Source organism: Tenrec ecaudatus, chromosome 14, assembly GCF_050624435.1.
Source record: "Tenrec ecaudatus isolate mTenEca1 chromosome 14, mTenEca1.hap1, whole genome shotgun sequence".
Taxonomy (NCBI): Eukaryota; Metazoa; Chordata; class Mammalia; order Afrosoricida; family Tenrecidae; genus Tenrec; species Tenrec ecaudatus.
In genome coordinates, this window is record NC_134543.1 from 44,803,358 (window position 1) to 44,825,872 (window position 22,515).

Below are 22,515 nucleotides of genomic sequence, written 5' to 3' on the forward strand. Positions count from 1 at the left end.
AATATTATCTTGAATCACCTGTATTTGATTTATCTTACATCTTTTTTTGTTAAAATATAAATTAAGATATCTTAAACTGTGAAGAAAAGTACAGAAAAATAAGCAAGTTTTTAAAAAAAATATGTAAGACTTTATAGTCATTGTCCCTATTCCAGATGGGGCAGTCCATTTAAACTATCAGAACATTCACAATAAGCCTTGCTTCTTTCTGCTTTTAAAAAAGAAAAAGAAACGAATTTTAAGAACTATTCAAGCATTCTCATATTATAAATTTTAACCAGTTATAAAAATTGTTTTTATGAAATTATAGATATATGTATAAAATATTGAAGTTTTATATGTGCAAATGCTTCAAAAAGTTTGTAGACAACAGAAGTAAAACATAATACACTTTCCCTACAAACTTTCTGAACCCCTCTTGTACACATGTGCAAGTCCCTTCCGTTTTCCCCACTCCTTTGACTTTGAGGAGGTCGACCAGTCATCTCCCAATCAGCAGCTCAGGCAGTCAGTAGCAAAGTTAAATACTCACACGCAGATATAATCTCAACTGGCTAATGTGGGCCACACACTGAATAGAACAAGAGTGTAAGTTACAAATTAAGTCTTTTCATGTTCCCAGGGAGCTAAGTGTCTAGGAGGACAGCCGTAAGAAGAGAAAGAAAAGCTAAAAAGCTTTAAGAAAGAAAAACTTTAAGAAGCAAAAAAAAGTGTTTAAAACCCACTAAATGAAATCTAGCAAGTCACAGACATTTAGTGAAGGCATGCATTTAAAAAATAAGAAAGAAAATATATTTGGTACCTGCCTTGAAAATTAAATTAGTAATTTTTAAGACAACTTTTACAACGTAAGTAGTTACATTTTTTTAAGATTTTTAAATAGCAGCAGTTTTCATTAATGGATTATTTGTTTTATAGTTGCAGTTTCATCAAACCTGCCTCAGTAAATACCATCAAATATATTTTATGATACAATTTCCAATTGAATGGTACAAGTATAACAGCACTTCAATGTATCAAAAATATCAAGTAGTAACATAAACTCTGCTCAGGTAGCAACTCTCTTGGTAATAAGCAATATAAAAACTTAGTATTATAACAAAACATGTCTGAAGTTTGAGTATTTCAGTATTTCATCAAAACTTACTTTAAAAGAATGTACACTAGAGGGGAATGTAGTGATTACTTCCTAAAATTAGTTTCCATTTCATAGTGAATTAAACTAAAATACATAGTTCTCGCAGTAAGAAAACATCGATACCTTTAAAGTGCTAAACATTAGATATGAAACGTATCCTACATCACTCTTATGGTTTTATACTTTTCCAGTGATGAATAATTTGAACTAATGATTTTGAAACACTCTATGTTATTTTACCATTTTATCTACATAAATAACTCATTAAAATGGTTCCTTTAAAATATAAAATTTCCAATACTCTGGTAATTTTAAGAGAACAAATTCATTGAGTAATGTCCAATGAATTATACACTAAGTAGTACATACACAGACTAGATAGAGCACTATATCAAAGTGGGAAGGCACAATAAAAACAAAATAGCAGCCCTACACAGTATTGAAAAATCAAAAGAATTGATTTTAACATCAGACCAACTATGACCCAAATCCAAAAGTTAAAGGGGAGAGGAAAACAAAATTAAAGTGCATATTATATTCTCTAATGCAGCCACAGTAGAATATAAGTGTGGTAGGACAATGTTTGTTTGCTATTTTAGGTCTTGAACGTGGGCATTATAGAAGCCTAAAATGTGTTTTAATACTATCATATTCAAGTTTGTGAGTTTTTAAAAAATAAACTGCATAATTTACCTGCTATTGCAAATATGCAGCAAACTAGTATTCTCTAGGGCCTAACTTTTATATCAAGTAGTAGTGGTATCAAAGATAATTTAAGTTCTTTTTCAGATATTTAAAGGCACTACACTTGAGTTAAAAACATTTTACTAGTTCTTGGGAAGCAATTTGCAGAATCACAACAAATACACTCCTAGAATTCTCAACTTGTATCTTGATGGTAAGTCAGCATTCACATTTCTTCCAGGTAGAAACCTAGTGTTCTTTTATTCAGGCCTCTCACATTTATGGAAGTTAATTTAGGTTTAGACAAGCCCTGATTCAAATGGGGAAAGGAAAAGAAAAATGAAACTCTATGTCATAGGTCAGTTGTTAAAAACCAGGCTATCACGTGCAAGTTACAAAAAAAAAAACAACAAAAAACACCCAACATCCCCAGCTTTTCACAGATAGATGATTTTCAAATGATCACCATCAGACGTAATCTCTGAATATGTTATTAAGTAAACCACGAATCAGATTGTTATGGCATAACATTATTCATGCCAGTGAAGTCAGTGAGCATTGTTATAAGCACAAAAACATTTTAGCCTTTAAACAAAAGTATCCTGAATAAATTGTACAGGGTGCCATGCTAGCTGCTACTTCTATTATTATCTGACAGGACATCACCATACACCTAAATAGCTACAGAAATGCCTTTTGTAGCGTTTATACACTAAATACTAGATGTCAAAGGCATGTAAAGATGTAAAAGCTAAATGTTAACATTTGCTTGTGTTGAAAGCTTTTCTCTAAAAAAGTTACTTATTTTTGGTTAAATGATCCACCTTCTACTCTGCTTTCCAGGTACTTGTCCAACTCTGCCTCCTTCTTCACTGCTTCTGGCGATACTTTGGGTGCATTTGGGAAACAGATCAATATCACACTCATGTTGTCTCGACTTCCCTGGGAAGAAAAAAGTTTGAGAAAATATTTGTTTTCTTTTTGCCTGACCATATATCTTCTTTAAAGCTTTGAGAATCTTTACAGCATGCCAAGTATAAACATACTATCTATATATTTGGTTAGTGAGATCAATACTTGTTTAGTGAGATTATATAATAAAGGGGAAAATGTATCTGTGTGGGTGCTCCTTGCTCTCCCACATATATGGTGTAAAAATATATATAGATGCATGTAGTATAAACAACATTCCAAAAGATAGCAGAGAAATATAAAAGGTTAAACCCACCTCCCCTCTGTAATAATCATTTTTAAAAATTTGATAACAAAAATTTTCTACTTAACTTGAAGCAATACCTGACCTATACATATATTCACACAATATAACAAAACACAAAATTTCAGTCGTAATTCTTACAACAGGACCGAGAATTACATGTATATTTGACAAAATTTACCTTTAAAACATTGTAATAAGTATCATGAAGCTAATTTACTCACTTTACAAAGTAGAAATAGCAAATCAGAAATTTAACTATACAGATATAAAGTTTATAAACCAGATTTTAACTTTTAATTAAGACACTGACTTAGAAACTTCAATTCAAATGACATCTAAGTACTTAAAATGCTGTAATTATTTATCATTGTTGCCCTCTCATAGCCTCATCTTGACTAGTAACGTAGAGTTTAACTTCTGAATTTCAAGTATTTAATTTTGCTATATAGTAAGGGCAAACTGTACAATAATAGAACTTACAATAAGAACGATACTAAGTAATTTATAAAATAGAATGGAACACAAATGATGTCAAACCTGAGCCCTAATTCACTAATATGTGAATTAGACAATTCTCTTAAGAACTTGGCTTTTAATCCAGATAAAAAATTTTAATTTTCAAGACTACAAAATAAATTCAATCCATGGATACTCCTTTTATGTATACTATGGGAAAAGACCTTACATACCATAAGAGATCACTTTTTAGTTCTCTCCTAATTCTGAAATTGGCAGCATCAATGTACATTATTAACTGTCAATTTTTTGCTCTACTGAATTTTAAGCATATGGCTAGTTGGGATGTTAACATATATTTGATTTCTAAATATAATCAGATTTTAATTAAGATTTTAACTGGCAGTGTGTATATGAGAAAATAAAGAATATTATAAATGGCCTTTATTTTTTCTATGCTAGATAAAAAATATGCAGCCTTAGAAGAATGATACAATTAGAGCGGCCAGTCCACAGAGAAGACCACATGGCCAGCCCCACTATGAGACACAACACCCCTCACTGACCCACAGCTCTACAGAGGACAACACCGGAGACATAGTGTGAGAATTGCACCAGATCTGATCCCGCCACACCGAGGCAAAACACTAAGGGGGTGCAACAGAACAGCAAGGGAATGGTGCAGTGAGGTCCCCAGGGAATGCTGAATGTAGACTTTGGGGCCAGGGCGTGGTGACCCAACAGACTGGACTGGAAAACACTTCTAAAGGCCAAAAAATGATCCTTAAACTAACTACAAGCTTTTCTTTCTTATTGTGTTTTGTTTTGTTGTCATTGGTTGGTTGTTGTTGTATATTGTTGCTTGGTTTTGCTCTGTCTTGTTTTTGTGCATGTTATTATCTCCACAGGTCTGTCTAAATAAAATAGGCTGGATGAACAATCTGGAGGTGAAAACAATGGGACCAACAGTTCTGGGGGGACCTAGGAGAGGGGGAGGTGGAGGGAAAGGAAGTGGTGTTAACAAACCCAGGGACAAGGGAACAACAACTGATCCAAATTGGTGGTGAGGACAGTGTGGGAGGCCTGACAGGGCGTGATCAAGGGTAATGTAACCAAGAGGAATTATTGAAACCTAAACGAAGGCTGAACATGATAGTGGGATAAGAGGAAAGTCAAGGGAAATAGAGGAAAAAGCTGGGAGGCTAAGGGCATTTACAGAGGTCTAGATAAAGACATGTATATACGTAAATATATTTGTATATGAGGGTGGGGAAATAGATCTATGTGCATATATTTATAGGTTTGGTATTAAGGTAGCAGAAGGACATTGGGCCTCTACTCAAGTATTCCCTCAATGCAAGAATACTTTCTTCTATTAAATTGGCATCTATGATGCTCACCTTCCCAACACAACCGCTGAAGAGAAGGCGGGTACATAAGCAAATGTGGTAAAGAAAGCTGATGGTGGCCAGCTATCAAAAGATATAGCATCTGGGGTCTTAAAGGCTTGAAGGTAAACAAGCGGCCATCTAGCTCAGAAGCAACAAAGCCCACATAGAAGAAGCACACCAGCCTGTGTGATCACGAGGTGCCGAAGGGATCAGTTATCAGGCATCAAAGAACAAAAAATCATATCATCGTGTGCTCACCTCCATGACAGGATCGCTGAAGACTAATAGGTGCATAAGCAAATGTGGTGAAGAAAGCTGATGGTACCCGGCCATCAAAAGATATAGTGTCTGGGGTCTTAAAGGCTTGAAGGTAAACAAGCGGCCATCTAGCTCAGAAGCAACAAAGCCCACATGGAAGAAGCACACCAGCCTGTGTAATCAGGAGGTGCTCAAGGGATCAGGTATCAGTCATCATCAGAACAAAAAAATCTTACCACAGTGAATGGGGACGGTGGGGGGGGGGGGGGGTGCAGAGTGGAGATCCAAAGCCCATTTGTAGGCCACTGGAGATTCCCTTGCAGAGGGGTCTCGGGAAGGAGACAAGCCAGACAGGGTGCGATGTAGCAACGATGAAACATACAACTTTCCTCTAGTTCCTAAATGTTTCCCCCACCCTCCCATCATGATCCCAATTCTACCTTGTAGGTCTGGATAGACCAGAGGATGTACACTGGTACAGATAGGAACCAGAAACACAGGGAATCAGGGCAGATGATCCCTTCAGGACCAGTGGTGAGTGGCGATACTGGGAGGGTAGAGGGAGGGTGGGGTGGTAAGGGGGAACCAAGTACAAGACTCTACATGTGACCTCCTCCCTGGGGGACGGACAACAGAAAAGTGGGTGAAGGGAGAGTCGGTCAAGGCAAGATATGACAAAATAATTTATAAATTATCAAGGGTTCATGAGTGAGGGGGAAGCGGGTGGGAAGAGGAAAAACTGAGGACCTGATGCTAGGGGCTTAAGTGGAGAGCAAATGTTTTGAGAATGATGAGGGCAATCAATTTACAAATGTGCTTTACACAATTGATGTATGTGTGGACTGTGATAAGAGTTGTATGATCCCCTAATAAAATGATTAAAAAAAAAAAGAAGAGCTATACAAAAAAAAAAATCAACATTTGTTAGTTTTTTCTTCACTGTACTGAGTGGTGTGATTAATCCTGATTACCAAGGAGAAACATTTGTTCTTAAAAAAAAAAAGGAAATAAATCAAAGTAATGAAACCGCACTATTAACCAAAATATTAGTGGAAATTTTCTGTGATTTTTGAAGTCCTTAGTATGCCATTTAATTGTGACAATTCCATGAGATAAGGTAATATATTCATAGTACATTTCACAATTAAATAAACTGATTTTCCTGAACTGAAGTCCCACATACTCTCGACCAAGTTGCTCTGACAATACAACCGTAGGTTGCTTCTAGCATAGCATATCAGATGAAAATTCCTAAGGTTTCTTGGTTAGTACTATTGATTCATTATAGTCTCAAAGTATTGTTATAAATGTGCCAACATATCACATGATAAAGATACTCAAATTATAAAATGTTTTCACTTATAGACAGAAGCCTAACTTTCCCTACTTCCATCTTTTAAAACATAAATTGCAATATGATCTCTTTTATCTCGGATAAACTTTCAAGTGATTAAAAAGCTCAAGTCAGGCTTATTAAGACTAAATATTCAGGTTATAACTCTTGCATAAATGATAATTGAGTAATTTATTTTTAAAAATGGTTATGATGAATTCTAATAGGGAAGATTACCCTGTATTACTGTCAAAACTTATTTTCAAAAACTATAGGTTTTAAGATGAAAAATACTAGAATTAAAATAACAACAGATTTTCTTAAAAAAAAGTCTAGCTACCTTATACAAACAGGTGTCGACTACTTCATTGCAAACTTTCTCAAGGTCATCAGTGACTTCAAGCCTGGATCTTACAAAATCACAGAGCTCTTCATTTCCCATAACATCCCAGATACCATCGCATGCAAGGATAATGAACTGATCATCTTCTTCTGATCTTTCAATATCATACACTTCAGGCTCTGGTGAGACAAGCTGCTCTGTAGGACCTTTTCCATGGACACATTTGTAATCGAAATCCCCAAGGGCCCTCGATACAGCCAGAGAGCCATTTACACGCTGAATCATCACAGAGCCACCTGCATTCTGAATCCGTTCTTTTTCCAGCGGATTACTTGGTTTGTGATCTTGTGTGAAGAAGTGAACTTTCCTGTTCCTACAAAGTAAGCCCCTTGAGTCTCCACAGTTAATGAAATAAGTATGATGGGGCGAAATTAAGACCCCCACAGCTGTTGACCCACTTCTATCTGCACCATGTTTCTTCTCTGACATAACTCTCATATGTTCATCAATCTCCAGAAAACCTGTTCTGATTCCACTCTTTACATTTTCCACAGAAGGTGCTCCTGCAGACCCTTTAAAATCTTGGTTATTGGTGATGTGATCTAACAAATGCTCACAGCAGTATTTGGCAACCTGAGAACCAGCATGCCCATCATACACAGCAAAGAACGACCATGTTTCAAGTCCACTTGGCAAACCAATCACAGCAGTATGTGCATCCTCCATTTCAACACGCCAGCCTTGCATGCTGCTTAGTCCATATCGCAGCCCATTTCCCTGCCCCTGGGCATTATGCTTTTCCATCTTTGGCTTGTCTAAAAATGCTCCCATTATGTCTTGATATTCTAGGTCTGAAAAGGAAGCAAAATAAGAAAATTATTAACTGGCTTATAAACAAAATGCATATCAAAACAATGTTTTTAAAGGTGAAAGAGATACAGGCAACTTTAAATAAGAATTCACAACTCTGTGGTCATCAGACACTGAGGGAATGGTTGATCAGACAGGGCTCAGAACCGAGAACATACAGGAAGAACAAAACCCATTAGGATAAAGGTCAAGGGAACACTCTAGATCAGTGGTTCTCAACCTTCCTAATGCCGCGACCTTTTGAAACAGTTCCTCATGTTGTGGTGACCCTTAACCATAAAATTATTTTTGTTGCTACTTCATAACTATAATTTTGCTACTGTTATGAATCCTAATGTAAATAAATTATCTGATATGCAGGATGTGTTCTCATTGTTAAAAACTGAACATAATTAAAAGCACAGTGATCAATCACAAAAATATATAACTATATATTGTGAAATATTTCATATTACAAATAAATGAAATTTTGTCTTGAAGCATGGTATAGCATGGGTAACAGTGTTCACACCAGGTACTCGTATGTGGGCATATCTGCATGTGGGCAGACTTGCCTGAAGATGGATAGAGGAGCGGTGTCTTGGTTCTTAAGACCATCAGAAATGTGTTTTCCGATGGTCTTAGATAACCTCTATGAAACAGTCGCTTGACCCCTCAAAGGGGTTGTGACCCACAGGTTGAGAACCGCTGCTCTAGATCTTTAAGACATAACAACTTGAGGTGGAAAGGAGACCTGGAAATAGCCACTAAGTTACATAAATAAACCAGGCAAATTTTTATGGATGGACCAAACATGTACAAACTGTGTGTGTATAACAATCAAGAAAATCCCACTAACTCAAAGATATCTTAGACATTGAGGATTTCTTGCAATTTGACACCCAACTATCTAATTTACTCTCATCACAAAACCCTCTGCAAACATCAAAATGATCTACTCCCGATGTTCTACATTTTCACATTCCTTCTTGGAAGTCTTGGGTTGCATGTCAATCCCCTAACGGAAGCCCCACATGCAGCTGTCATTTAAAATTTAGCTCAAATTTTATATTTTCCGTGACTTTACAGTTAAAAAAAATGCCTACAAGCTAGTAAATTACAGTAAATGATGTAGCACCAATTTTCAAGTTGCACGATATTACACACGTGTCTAACAACAAAGCTTACAAGGTATGAGGGTGCTTTCTAAAGTTTCTGGAAAAATTCCATTCTCTTTTAATTCCATTTTCCATGAACTTTTTGAAGTGCCCTTGTAAAAATAAAAGCAATCTCTTGGTAGTTTATTAATCTAATGGCAATACTGTAAATCAGTACCACTTTATAATCTTGAAAGTATAAATGGTAAAGGAGACTGGTCACTGGGTACATTGACAGCCTTGCTTATAAGTCTAACAGCTCAGCTACTCTAATTCTTTTTCAACAGTAAAAGCTAAAAACCTCTACAATGTGAGGAGACAGTTGGTTAGGATTTAGAACACCCTTGAATATTCATCTAGGATAGAGACTTGGGGTTCTGAATCATTAAATGACCTGTAATTCCACCCAGAGCCATCAGAAAGGGCAGAATGAGGAAAAGCACTTGAATGCAGATGAAGGAGAGATGGGTAGTAGAGCTTGATTATGGGTGGAGAAAATCACCTAGCAAACAAAATAAAAGCAGGATGCATGCAATTCTGAGGCTAGAAGGTTGGTGATACTAGTGATGCTAATCTCTTTGCTCTTCTTTTTCCAGCTAAGGCCCAAACTGATTCCCAGGCAGAAAACTGGCTGACTGGTGTGGTATAGCAATTTCCTGCCTACTTCCATACTCCTTATTCATAAATACCACTAAATATTGAGAAACAGACATCATTTTTTTCTCTATGGTATTATTAGATTTTTTTCCTGACACCAGGTAGAAAAACATTATGGGTAAATTTCCATTAGAGAGATAATAAACATGACGATGATACCTTATTCATAGCCGATATTTAAAAATAATTCTAAATAACTCTGCTAAAAGCTTTGCAAGTATTATTACCTCATTTACTCTCAACAACCCTCTAAGGTGGGAGTATTATCCTCAATTTACAGATGAAAAAATTTAGTTTAAGATTGAGCAACGTGGACAAGGTCGCTTGACCAATAAATTTAGGAAAATCAATAACTCTAACTCAAGTTGGCATGACCCCAAAATTCCATCAGCCACTACAGAAATGTCTCAACCATTGCAGTGCAACAAAATCATTTATGATGCTTTTGAAAAACAATTATTTTCAAATCCAAATTTCTACAGCAGGGCTAGAATCCAAGCATCTGCACATTTAACAATCTTCAAGTATGATTCAGCAAAGCACTAGGAAGATGAGATGGACTGCCAAGATAGAAAATGAGGAGAGGAGACAGGTCAGATAAAGAAAGGGTAGACAGACAAAGTCCTTCAAAATGCAGTAGACTCTGAATGAGATGTCTTACAGGCAGAAAGGTCTATGATCTAGAGCAGTATTTTCCTGAAAAGGGGATATATCACCCCCCCCCCCCCTGGTTGGTGGTTGGGGGTGGTGGTGACTGGAACAATCTAGTGGGGCTACAAGAGCAGATACCTACACTTTAATGTGGACGATGGACTATGGTACAAAAGGTTTTAATTGCGAGAGGGCACTGAGGATTTTTTCCCCCCTGAAAAGGGGTAGTAAGCCAAATGAGTTTGGGAATCTATAATCCAAGGGAAGGATAAAAGTGAATGAACTCATACATATATTCAATAGGCACACCCACAGATGAGAGCTGTGATGGCAAGCATTGCAAGGTCAAAGTTTTATAAACACTTGATAGAGAAATTAATTTATTATTTTTTTCTTTCTGTGAAATTAATGTATTATTGTTAATTATCTACATTTTCAAAAAGGTGAAATGCAGTGCACTGCATATGGTAAAGGTAAATAAAACCCGTTTTTATTTAAAGTTTTTGTTTCACACATACAAATGTGTTTTATTGAGTTGCTTTATATAATTCTTAGTCAGAAATTTTGGAATTTTTCTATGTGACCAAGGTGATATGTATACAAATGTTTTTTGAGAACTACAGCAGTAAACAAGTAGAAACAAATTAACTGTTCATTATTAACAGAAAAATGTACTCTACATACAGATTAACAGGCATTTTTCAAAACAAAAGGCAGTGTGAATAATAATGCAGAAATTGACTTCATTTTTGGTAAAAACACAAAAACTTGATTTATACTTCAGAATAGTTGTGAGTGGTTTTATTAACCAATGTCCCTCTAGCATTTAGACCATAGCCCAACACATAGCAGAACCTAAATAATTTGCTGAATGATGTTTCCTTCTGGGAAGAAAGAAGGAGAATAACCTCAGAAGAGGAACCCCAAGTGGAATTAAACCTCTCTGTAATCGGTACTGACTGACTGCTGAAGCATGGCGGAATTCTCACGAACAGCTGCTTTACTTTTTGACTTTAGTTTTTTTAATGGCTTAACTAAGATACACAAAAGTCCTCAAATGTTACTTAAGAAATCAAAAGAAAATACAGGAACCAAGGAAATCAAAATTCCAAAAAGCAAAGAAGATTCTCTTAAAATTTAACTAGATCTATCTCTATGTTAGCCTGTTCTCTCCCTCATTCTTCTTATACCCCACATGTACTCACTGTTGAACAACCAGCTAATAGGTGGTTAAAGGCTTAAAAGTAACATCTAACATTCACAGAGGGATTACTACCAGGTAAACATTACATTGTTCTACACACACACACAAACACACACACACACACACACACACGTTCTCCCTCTCTTTTCACACAACCACTTACGAAAAAAAAAAATTTGATTTGGAGTGACCTACTATCACCAAGAAACAAAAAGCAGGAGTAGAGTCCTTCAGATTTGGGGTCCCTACGTTTCCAAGAACCTTTCCCCAGAGTCAACAGAGAGAAAGCCTTCCTCTAAGGTTGGCACTCTGAATTCAGACTTTTCACCTCCTCAGCTAGGAGAGAATAAATCTCTCCCCCCTGCCCCCAATTTGTTTTATTTTTATTTTTGCCGTAAAGTCGATTCTGAGTCACGGTGACTTCGTGTGTTTCAGGCAGAACTGTGCAACAGGGTTTCAATGGCTTCTTCGGGAAGTAGATCACCAGGCCTTTTCTTCTGAAGTGACTCCAGGAAAATTTGAACTGTCAGCCTTTCAGTTAGTAACCAAATGTTTAACTATTTGCACTATCCAGGGACTCTCCCATTTTTAAAAGCTTGGTTTATCCCTGATTTACTGACTAGCAAACTGATCTAAGGTGAAAAGTTTAGTCAACTGCTGAAGGTCAACAGCAAGTTACATCATATTTCCAGGTCTTAATTCCCTTAACTAGGAAGAGAAGAGGGAGGTGTTATACTTAGACACCTGAATATACTAATGGAGTATCCCTCAATTTCCCAATCTGTTCAAAGGGCACATCAACACTTAGCTCTGTTACTGCAAAGTTTACATGATGGAATGGCTACACAGTAGTCTCATTGCCTGGCACCAATGATATGCTCACCAAAATACAAGCTATTGTAACTATTACTGCATTCCTCCATAAAAAGCCATAGCTAGACTCGTGCCTCTGCAAACAGGGACTATATTCTTTCTTTTATAGACAGGTCCAGTAATTATTTACCAGACATGTATATGAAACAACCAAATAAATAATTCTTTGATGATGAAGGTATACTTTCTTAAAACAAAATCTATAGACTTTTGAAGAAATATTGGTGGTGTAAAAACAGCAATTCAAGTTAATCATCTGATAAAATTATAAGTTCAATTCAATCAAATAGTAAAAACACAATAAAGGGTAAATTAATCATTTTGTAGTTGGACTTTGCATGCTGGAAAGAAGAAATCTCAACTTCTTGGGTTCTACAGTTATATAAATACAGCAGATAATATGTAAATATAACATTTACTCATTAAAAACAGTACTTTTAGAAAGAAATCTTCTATAAGTAGACTACTGAAGAGCATTTTATTTAATCAAATCATTAAATTGGCATATATCAAAAATAGTGTATTCCAGCGGGGATTTAATTTCAGTTGGTTTCTGAGAAACTCAATTCTTGACTAGAGGGGTGGGAAAGCTTTCTATCTGCTCTGTGCACATGCTGGGTCTCAGCACAGCACTAGCATATCAGTGGATCTAAACTTCTCAAAACAAAGTGCTGACAATCACAAGACTGGTTCATCTTTGAGAGAATCAAAAACTTGATGAGCATTTCATGTCTTTTAAAACCAAACTAATGCCTAAGTTTAAAAAATTCTAAGACTGGACCAAGAAGTAATTCAATAGCTTCACTACTACCTCTTATTAAGCAATACTGATAGCATAACCATAGCAAAGAGTTGTCACAGGTCATCTGCTTTAATCCATTCAGAATTGCCCCAAATTAAAAAAGCTCCAAAGCAATTAGGCAAAAGTATCAAGAACTATTCAATTCCCAATTTGGTCAGAGGTCTTGGATTAAAATTTAAAAGGAAGACTATATCCTATAATGTATTTTCTGTCTGGCTACTGGACTCACAGTCTTGGAAGACAAACAGAAACATGTAAGCAATATTGAGAAAAGGGCATTTTCTTAGCAACTGGTACCAGAATTGTTTTTAAGACAAGAACAAGTATTTCTGAGAAACACTACTTTGATCAACTACATATGGTATGAGGTAAGGACTGAAAATATACTGAGATGATAATGAAAGGTGACAGCTAAATAAGACACCCCAACATGTGCAGTGCAGCATGGAGTGTAAACCCTCCACCCTCATTAGTGCACTTGGCATTGCTCACTAACGCTTACAAATGGGAAGACTGTCTTCAAACACACGGCCCAACAGTCAGCTGTCCGCAGGGATGCACGTTTACTGAATTACAGAGTATTAAGCAATATACTGCACAGCTGGAATTTAGTGAAGAAACATAGCACTCATGGCCATATCACTGTAAAGGATAATTTCGGATGCATAAACTACTTTTAACTCGCCAAGCTATATATTATAATATGCAGGGCAGCCACTCAAGGTTGATCTATGACAATGAGAAACAGCATGGGTGACACTGCGAGGAGGAGGGAAGGGGGATTAAAAACAAGGCTAGCCTCTGGGTACGTTTTCTCCATTTCTCCCTGATTACTGCTTTTTACAATTATTACACAGACAGAGGGGCTTCAAAAAGTTTGTGAAAAAACAAATGAAAATAGAATTTTCCTACAAACTCTGTGACGCTCCCAGCGTTTAGTTATGAATTTGATTCTGATACCTTATATAACTAACCAGTGCCCAAATGAAGAAATGATCTGAAACTAGGTTGGCCACAGGGCTAGTTCAGCAGTAAAGCACTAAAGGCCTAGTTTTCTATACCTCCACTCCACTGTTGTACTATGTACTTATAAATGAAGTAATGGAGAAAATGGAAATCTAAAAACAGTTTTTTTTTTAAGTACAAAAAAGCTGTGATTGAGCAAAATGGAAATGTCTGCAGTGCCATTTCTCCCTGAGCCTACAAGGCTTCCCTACTCCAATAATCTGTTCTCCAAACTGTCAAAAGAGAAATGACCAAGGAAGGAAGGAAAGGAGGGAGGGATAGTGGGATGAAAAGGAAGGCAAAAACTTGAAACTTTAAATAAAATTTTGCTTGGGGTTCCATCTTTGCAGCTTGCGATCCACAGAGACCAAAATTAGAGCTCGTGCTTCTGCCCCGCACACCAGAGGCTAGACAGACAGACAGACACACACACACACACACACACACACACACACACACATTTTGCTTGGAACTTAAAGAACAGAATAGTGAGCTATGATTTCTGGCAAAGCCAATCTCAGATATTCAGGCTAAATGAAATATTAAACTAGAAGTAGGGGTAAAAAAAATAATAAAGATTCAGAAGTTTAGATAAAGGGGGACTCATTAGCTCCAAAGTAGAAATTACCCAAATGCTTGGCAAATGTACAATGGACAATCTACAATTACATAATGAAATGTAGTTGAATGACACAAACAATGCTGAACAAAAGAAACTAGACACAATATACAAATTCCAAATCCAAGCAAGCATTATTAATCCATACTATTCAAAGTCCTGTTCGTGGGGGCACGGGTGAGTGGAAGTAAGAGCAGTGAGTGAGTAACTAGAAGGAAACGTGATGAAGAATTTTGAAGAACTGGTAATGTTCTGTTCCTCAATCCCAGTTACTAGCTATATAGGTATGTTCACTCGAGTCTTCATATACAAAGATGTACAATGATGACAAAATGTAATACATGTATGAGTCAACAAGTACTGCTATTAGGATTCCGGCTCACAGGCTTAAATGGGTCCCTGATATCAGCAGATGGCCGTAGATTAGCTCTCTCAGCAATACACTTGTATTTATACCAGTAGGGTGCCTTCAAGATTAAAAGATTGTTTTTGTTTTAAAAATCATTTTATCGGGGGCTCGTACAACTCTTATCACAATCCATACATACTTCCATTGTGTCAGTACATTTGTTGCCCTCATCATTCTCAAAATATTTGCTCTCCACTTAAGCCCTTGGTATCAGCTCATTTTCCCCCTCCCTTCCCGCTTCGCCCTCACTCATGAACCCTTGATAATTTATAATTATTATTTTGTCTTGTCTTACACTGTCCGACATTTCCCTTCACTCACTTTTCTGTTGTCCATCCCCTAGGGAGGAGGTTATATGTAGATCCTTATAATCGGTTCCCCCTTTCTACCCCACCTTCCCTCCACCCTCCCAGTATCTCCACTCTCACCACTTGTCCTGAAGGGATCATCTGTCCTGGATTCCATGTGTTTCTGGCTCTTATCTGTACCAGTGTACATCCTTTGGTCTAGCCGGATTTGTAAGGTAAAATTGGGATCATGATAGTGGGTGGCGGGGAAGCCTTTAAGAATTAGAGGAAAGTTGTGTGTTTTACTGTTGCTACACTGCATGCTGACTGGTTCATTTCTTACCTGCGACCCTTCTATAAGGAGGTGTCTATAGATGGGCTTTGGGTCTCTACTTTGCACTCCCCCTCATTTACAATGATCTGATTTTTTGTTCTTTGATGCTTGATACCTGGATCCCTTCAACACCTCATGGTCACAGGCTGGTGTGCTTCTTCCATGTGGGCTTTGTTGCTTCTGAGCTAGATGGCCACTTGTTTACCTTCAAGCCTTTAAGACCCCAGACGCTATGTCTTTTGATAGCCGGGCACCATCAGCTTTCTTCATCACATTTGCTTATGTACACATCTGTCTTCAGCGATTATATCGGGAAGGTGGGCACACAATGATATGGTGTTTTGTTCTTTGATAGGGCTAGTATCAAATTTTAACAAAACTCGGGTGCACTTCTCAAATCACAGAAGCTTTGCAATATATGGGAATACTGCCCAATAGAAAACAATAGTTTTTAGGTAGATGAAACATTTTAAGCACGATCAGGGAGACTTCCACGAAACCATGAGAAGGAAGACCATCAATCTAGATTGGATGAAGGAATTATGGCCGAAGTGCAGAAACTGGTTGTAGAAGATTGTAGAATTATCACTGATGTGATTACTAATGAAGCTGGGAATTCACCAGGTTTGGCATTTTCAGTTTTAAGTGAACATTTGGCCCCAGCAAGCTTTTGGCTCAATGGGTAACACAAATGTTGTGGGAATGTAAGCAATCTCTAGGACTCGATCTTTCAGGAGCAAGATTGAAGTTAATGAAGACAATTATATATACCCGTGTATAAGCCGAGTTTTTCAGCACAAAAAATGTGCTGACACTGCAGGGCTTTGAATGTTTATTTACTCAAATCTAACCAATCAGAGCCGTCCTATGATGTGCACGGCTCCAATTCGCAGGAAGTACCCGTAGTGATTCACTTACATTTTGATTTATCTGCTTACTGAGGTTTCTATAATTTCGTAGTAATACTTTTGTATTTACCCTTCTATGCTTCAATATAAAGGCTAAAATGGGAAATTAGTTCCCTGATAAGGATTACTACAAAAAACAGATTCTTTTGGTAAGGTATTAGGTGACATATGAATAAAATTGAGTCTGTCAATGAAAAATAGTAACAAAGGCACATTGACAGTAAGTTCAAGGAGAGAAAATCAATTACCAAAGTAAACATTTTAATACAGACAATGAATGAAAAGCAGGTTGGATACAACAGACAACTCCAATCAGTAATGAGAACATCACCTCAAAGCATTCAAACTCACCAACATCTGCAGGGTACCATTCTAGCCTCCTTACTATTCTGCTATACTGGAGGATTCTCCATTCTCTCGCCTAAGATAAATTCCTCTACTTGAACTTTGGAGAATATGCTTCAAAATAATCTTATATGAGGAAGTATCAAGACGTTTGTGGAAACATTTCATTATCTTCTAATTTCATTTTACCCTGGATTTTCTGAACTCTCTTCTCAAAGTCATATACATGATCTTTTTCTCCCCTTTATATGTAATCTCTCTTTTAAATTGGGAGTGTGATTTTTAATGACAAGTGTCTGCCATTAGCAATCAGTTCTCACTTGACTCAATTCCTCTCTAGCTACCTACTGCCCCCTCCCTTTAGTTACACTCCTTGGGGTGGGTTATTTTCCCAACCATTATTTAGTCATGTCACAAAAATAAACTCCTCCAAGTCACTTAATCCAAATGGATATCTTAGTCCTTGTCCAATACTCCCAGCAGCACTCTGACACAACACCACACCTCTTCAGAAACATCCTTCTCTCTGACTCTGCAAGATAGGCGTTCCTTTGAAATCTAATTTTTCAAGCCTTGTCTCTGTTGGAGGCTCACCCTTACCCAATTTACTGGCATTGCTCATGGATTTACTCATGGGTTCCCAAATTTATTTGACCTATGGCCCCAAACTACCTCGCATTCACCTGGCAATTAAAAAGGTTTGTACCATAGTCCAGAATCCAGGATAAAATGTAGTTATCTGCTCTTGCAGTCCCCCTGGATCATTCCAGCTTGGCTTAGACCTAGGCTGTCTTCATGCGATGCTCTCTCTAGGCACTCTTTCACTATCAGCAACTTTTGCCATCATCCATTAACAAGAATATAATCCAAAAAACTATCTTTGAACCTCTCTCTACTGCATCTCCCACATAAGTCTCCCACACAACTCACATGTATCAAACCCCATGAATTATAATACTTCTTAAATATTGTCAAGTCTGTCCCCTTTTTTCCACCTAGCTTCAAGCTACTAACATCTTTCACTAGTTATTCTATACCACACTCTTATCTTCCCACATGTATGCTGGTCTCCTCCCAAGTCATTCACCAAATTGCAAGCTAAGTAAACCTTTCAAAATGCAAAAATTCACCCATCACTTCTGTACTAAACATTTTACAAACATTTTGGGGGGGGGTCCCTGAGTTGCCAGCCCTCAGCCTGCCTTCTCCTGTCTCATCTCACTCCGTGCTGCTCTTCTCTACACATTCCCACTCCAACAAGTTACAAGCACTTGCCATTCCTTCTCTAAATGTGTGTGTGCAAAGGCTACTTTCTTTATCTAATGTCCCATTCCTTCATCTCTTAAAAGTCTATTTAATTCTCACTCATTCTTCCAGCATCAGTTCTTTCAGAGAGCCTCTCGTGGGCCATTTCTCTAGGGGATACAGAGCAGGTAGCACTCCTTCAAGTAAAATTGCTGAATAAAATACACTCAAAGTAAAAGCAGGTGCAATGTTAACATTTTATAACAGTCTATTCAGAGAGTAAATCCACACACAAAGAAAATGGCTTCTCCTCCAGAAACTAAAGAGACTATAATCAAAATAGTATAAGGGATTTACCCAGAATTGAATGTACTGACATTAAAAGCTCACTGAGTATCTGGTAGGTTTAATTGCTAACCACACACACCTAGTTTTTGCCCACAATTGAAATTCAAGAAAAAGAATCTGTTGGGTATACTTCTATACAGGAAACATGTGGAATTCTCAAAAGGAAACAACAATAAAGCCCACCTAAACCCATTGCTGCCGAGTCAATTCCATCTCATGGTAATTCCATGTGTCAGAGTAGAACTGTTCCATGGGTTTTCTTGACAATCGACCTTATTTAAGGAGGGGATTATAGGCCTTCCTTCCAAAGCATCACTGCGTGGGTTCGAACCTCCAACCTTTACGTTTGCAGAAAAAGGAAAACCCTTACCACCACCCTGGGAAGTCATCCATAAAGGAAAGGATATTATGATATTAATCACCTCTCAAATGAAAAACCGAATCCTAAAGGTAGCAGAGAAAAAGCAATTCTAAGAGGTAAAAGACAACAGTTTAGAATTATATAACCATCCAAACTATAGCATACGTGGGGTGTGTTGGGGGGGGGGGTGAGGGGAGGAAAAGGACATTTTAAGACACACAAGGATTCAAGTATACCACCCATAACCCTCATTATAGAAACATAAATATATACTTGTCACATTAAAAATTAAGTACATTTCTATGACTTGCCACTATCATAATTCTTTAATAACATTGTAGCCAGAAAAGCAAACAAGAAGCAAAAGAACAGAAAATTGACCACATATCTAGTTAGGAAGATATTCCTTTTATGTCTTTAGAATCCTATCATCAGCAAAGCAAATTTGAAACATAAAAAAAGGAAAATTCTCTCATAAAATTAACATTAAGTTACAAGTCTGTCCAGTATACAACTTGTATAAATCTTTTACTTTAATGTGTAGCTTTTCTCATTGATAAATATCTTTGAATATTTGCCAATGACTTCAATTCAAGATATAAGAAATTAAGTGAGAAAACATCATTATTAAATTAAATCATATGAACAAACTCTCATTTAGAAACTCTCATTTTCAATACAAAGATGAAGATTATGATATACAAAATTATCTTGTAAAAGATAATTGCTAAAACATGTCTATTTTATGAATTAGCCTTAAAATAATGTAATCATATATAAAAGGAATGAAAAGATACTGGCATCTATAACCACTGGCAAAATACAATGAGAAAAAAATACACAATTAAATTAACCAACTTAAACTAAAAAATCTATAGCCATAAAGCCAGTTCCAACTCTAGTAACCCTGTAGGACAAGCAGAAGTGCCCTTTTGGGTTTTCCAGAGTTCAAATTTTTACAAGAGTAGACAGTTTCATCTTTCTCTTAAGAGCAGCTGCTTGATGTGAACCGCTGACCTTGTAGTTATTAGCTCAATGTGTAACCTGCTATGCCTCCAGACAGTTATCTTACAACCAAAAAGTAGAGTAAGGAAATATGACAAGGTAACAGACCTCCCTTCTAGAAAATGACCAAAAAAAGAATTTAAAAATGAGTCAAAACAAGGAGAGAGCATCAGCAAGGTGAAATACTACAACACTTACCAAAACCTATCTAAGTAAACTCTCCTTGGGCAGAAACAGACATAACAGTGGAGGAAGCTGGTGGAGAACATCTGAATTTAGAGAAACAAGAGCTGAAAGGAAGAGTTGAGAGACAGAACCCCGCCCTCCCCCCACCACCCCCCAGAGCTCCTTTTCCCACTTTGGAGTAGTAAGCGTTTCCTTTCTTTTTGTTTTTTTCCAGTAGTTTTATTGGCGCATACTTAACATAATTATAATTTAATAGTTCAATAATGTGAAGATGAGTTGTGCAATCATCATCACAATAAATTGCAGGGCATTTTCTTCTCATCCTCATTGTTGATAACACTCCATTTCCCCCAATCACCTCTGCCATGCCTTTCAGCAATTATCAATCCAGTTACTATCTCTTATAATTAACCTTATCTTGGATTTCATATACAACACAGACAGGAGACAAGCAATCAAGCAAACAACAACTAGACAAAACAGAAAAACCCCAATCAAAAAGAAAAGAGAAAAAATTAAAAAACTGAAGCAACTTTAAAATGAGTCAAAAGGGAGATCAAATGGCAAGGTATTACATTTTAACCAAACTACATCTGCCATCATTGACTTTACAATCCTGTCTGGATAGCAATACTACTCATATCCCTCAACTAAGGGGGTTCACCAAAGGCTTACTCCAGTGCGCTCTGCAAATGCATTTGGGGAGTTCACTGTCAATTTTCTGACCTGGTTTTCGAGCATTGGACTCTATTGAGATCTCTCTAAATTAGAAAAATACAATCTATAGAATGAAGTAAACAGCGAGAGCCTTCACATTCAGACTTAAAAAAGAAAGCAACTGTAAGCTAGTACTGCAAACTGGTAGCCAGAATTTGACTTTCATATACAAGGTCTAGAAAGTTCATGGATAATGCCTATTATGAGGAAAAACACACACCAAAAAACATATGCATGATTAATAGATTTTTTTGCACAAAAATAAACTACTACTAACTGGTTATAATATGTCTGAACATGATCTAGTTTGAGTCACGAAAGCAGCCAAGACATCAGTTTGAAAAGAGCCCCTACCTTAGCAACATGGATTCTACTAAAACTGAAAACAAACATCAAATTCATGGTGAAGTCTGGGTGGAATAATGGTGAAATCCTTAGTGCTTTTTGAAAGTTTTATGGGAACAATGCCTCAAGGAAATCATCAGTTTATAAATGTGTAACTCGATTTAAGAAAGGACAAGATGACGTTGAAGATGAAGTCTGTAGCAGATCATTCACAACAATTTGAGAGGAAAAAACAAACTTGGTTTGTGCCCTAATTGAAGAGGACTGATGATTAACAGCACAAACAGTAGCCAACATCATAGGCATCCCAATTGGTTCAACAAGCTGAGTAAACTTCCTGCTTGATAGGTACCAACCTGTTGCTGCCAGGTCAGCTGCAGGTAAGAATAGAGCTTTCCATGGAAATTTTAAACAAGTGGGATTCAGTTCCTAAAACATATTTCTCAAATGAATTGTAACAGGAGATGAAACATGGTTTTACCAGTATGATCGTGAAGACAAAGTAGTACAAGCAAAGCAATGGCTATCATCAGGTGGAAGTGGTCTAGTTGTAACAAAAGCAAACCAGTCAAGAGCAAAAGCCAGGCAACAATTTTGGGGATACTCAGGTATTTTGCAGAGGGCCAAAGAAATGGTAACATTTTCTTCTGATGGCTGTTTTGAGAAAAACTGGCCAAAGCTGTAACAGAAAATCACCCCGGAAAGTGTCACCAGAAATTCTTTGTCCACCATAGCGTCCCTGCTCATTCTTATCAAACAAGCAATTTTGCAAGAATTTAAATGGGAAAACATTAGGCATATACCTTACAGTTATGATTTGGCTCCCTCACAGGTTTTTTTTTGGGGGGGCTTCTGAACCCTACAGAATTTTTCAAAGGCACCCATTTGACATGACCGAATCGACATGGTTAAACTCCCAGAAGCCTCCATTCTTTAGGGATGGACTTGTTCTTATTCTAATGGTCCTAAATAGCTGGGATCTTTGCTTACAAAAGTGTTTTGACACTGATGGAATTTATGCTGAGATTATTTTTATTCCATTTTCTCAAATTTTTCGAAGCCCCTTGCATGATATCAGCCCTTTTTGGATATGCACACTCCAAAGTGCCCAGCATTGCTTATTAACTGCATGGAGCACATTTCACTCGCTTTCCTGCAATGGCACCTGAGTGTGTATCATTTGGTACAGAGGAAAAGACTTGTGATTCTATGGTTCAGGGGGCCTTGCTCTAACTTGATTTCTGACTCATTTGGCCACCTTCTCACAAAGTAGCTGAATAATGGCACCCCAAAAGTTATCCTAACAGTCTTAGTACCTGGAACCTGTAAATGCTACCCCATTAGAAGGTCTCTGCAGATGTGATTAAGTGAAAGGGTCTGGGAAAA

The 22,515-nt window shown here is 37.1% G+C and overlaps 1 protein-coding gene across 3 annotated transcripts in view; it reads right to left on the bottom strand.

Moving 5' to 3' along the window:
• Positions 1-22,515, bottom strand: part of PPM1A (protein phosphatase, Mg2+/Mn2+ dependent 1A) — a 47,612-nt gene that overhangs the window by 7,141 nt on the left and 17,956 nt on the right. For all 3 annotated transcript variants that reach the window (XM_075531792.1, XM_075531790.1, XM_075531791.1), the window contains exons 2-3: positions 6,820-7,673; positions 2,647-2,764 (exon numbers count right to left, since the gene is read on the bottom strand). In XM_075531792.1, the coding sequence (XP_075387907.1) occupies positions 2,647-2,764; positions 6,820-7,653 (952 nt within the window). In that variant the 5' untranslated portion in view covers positions 7,654-7,673. The remainder of the gene's footprint in view (positions 1-2,646; positions 2,765-6,819; positions 7,674-22,515) is intronic.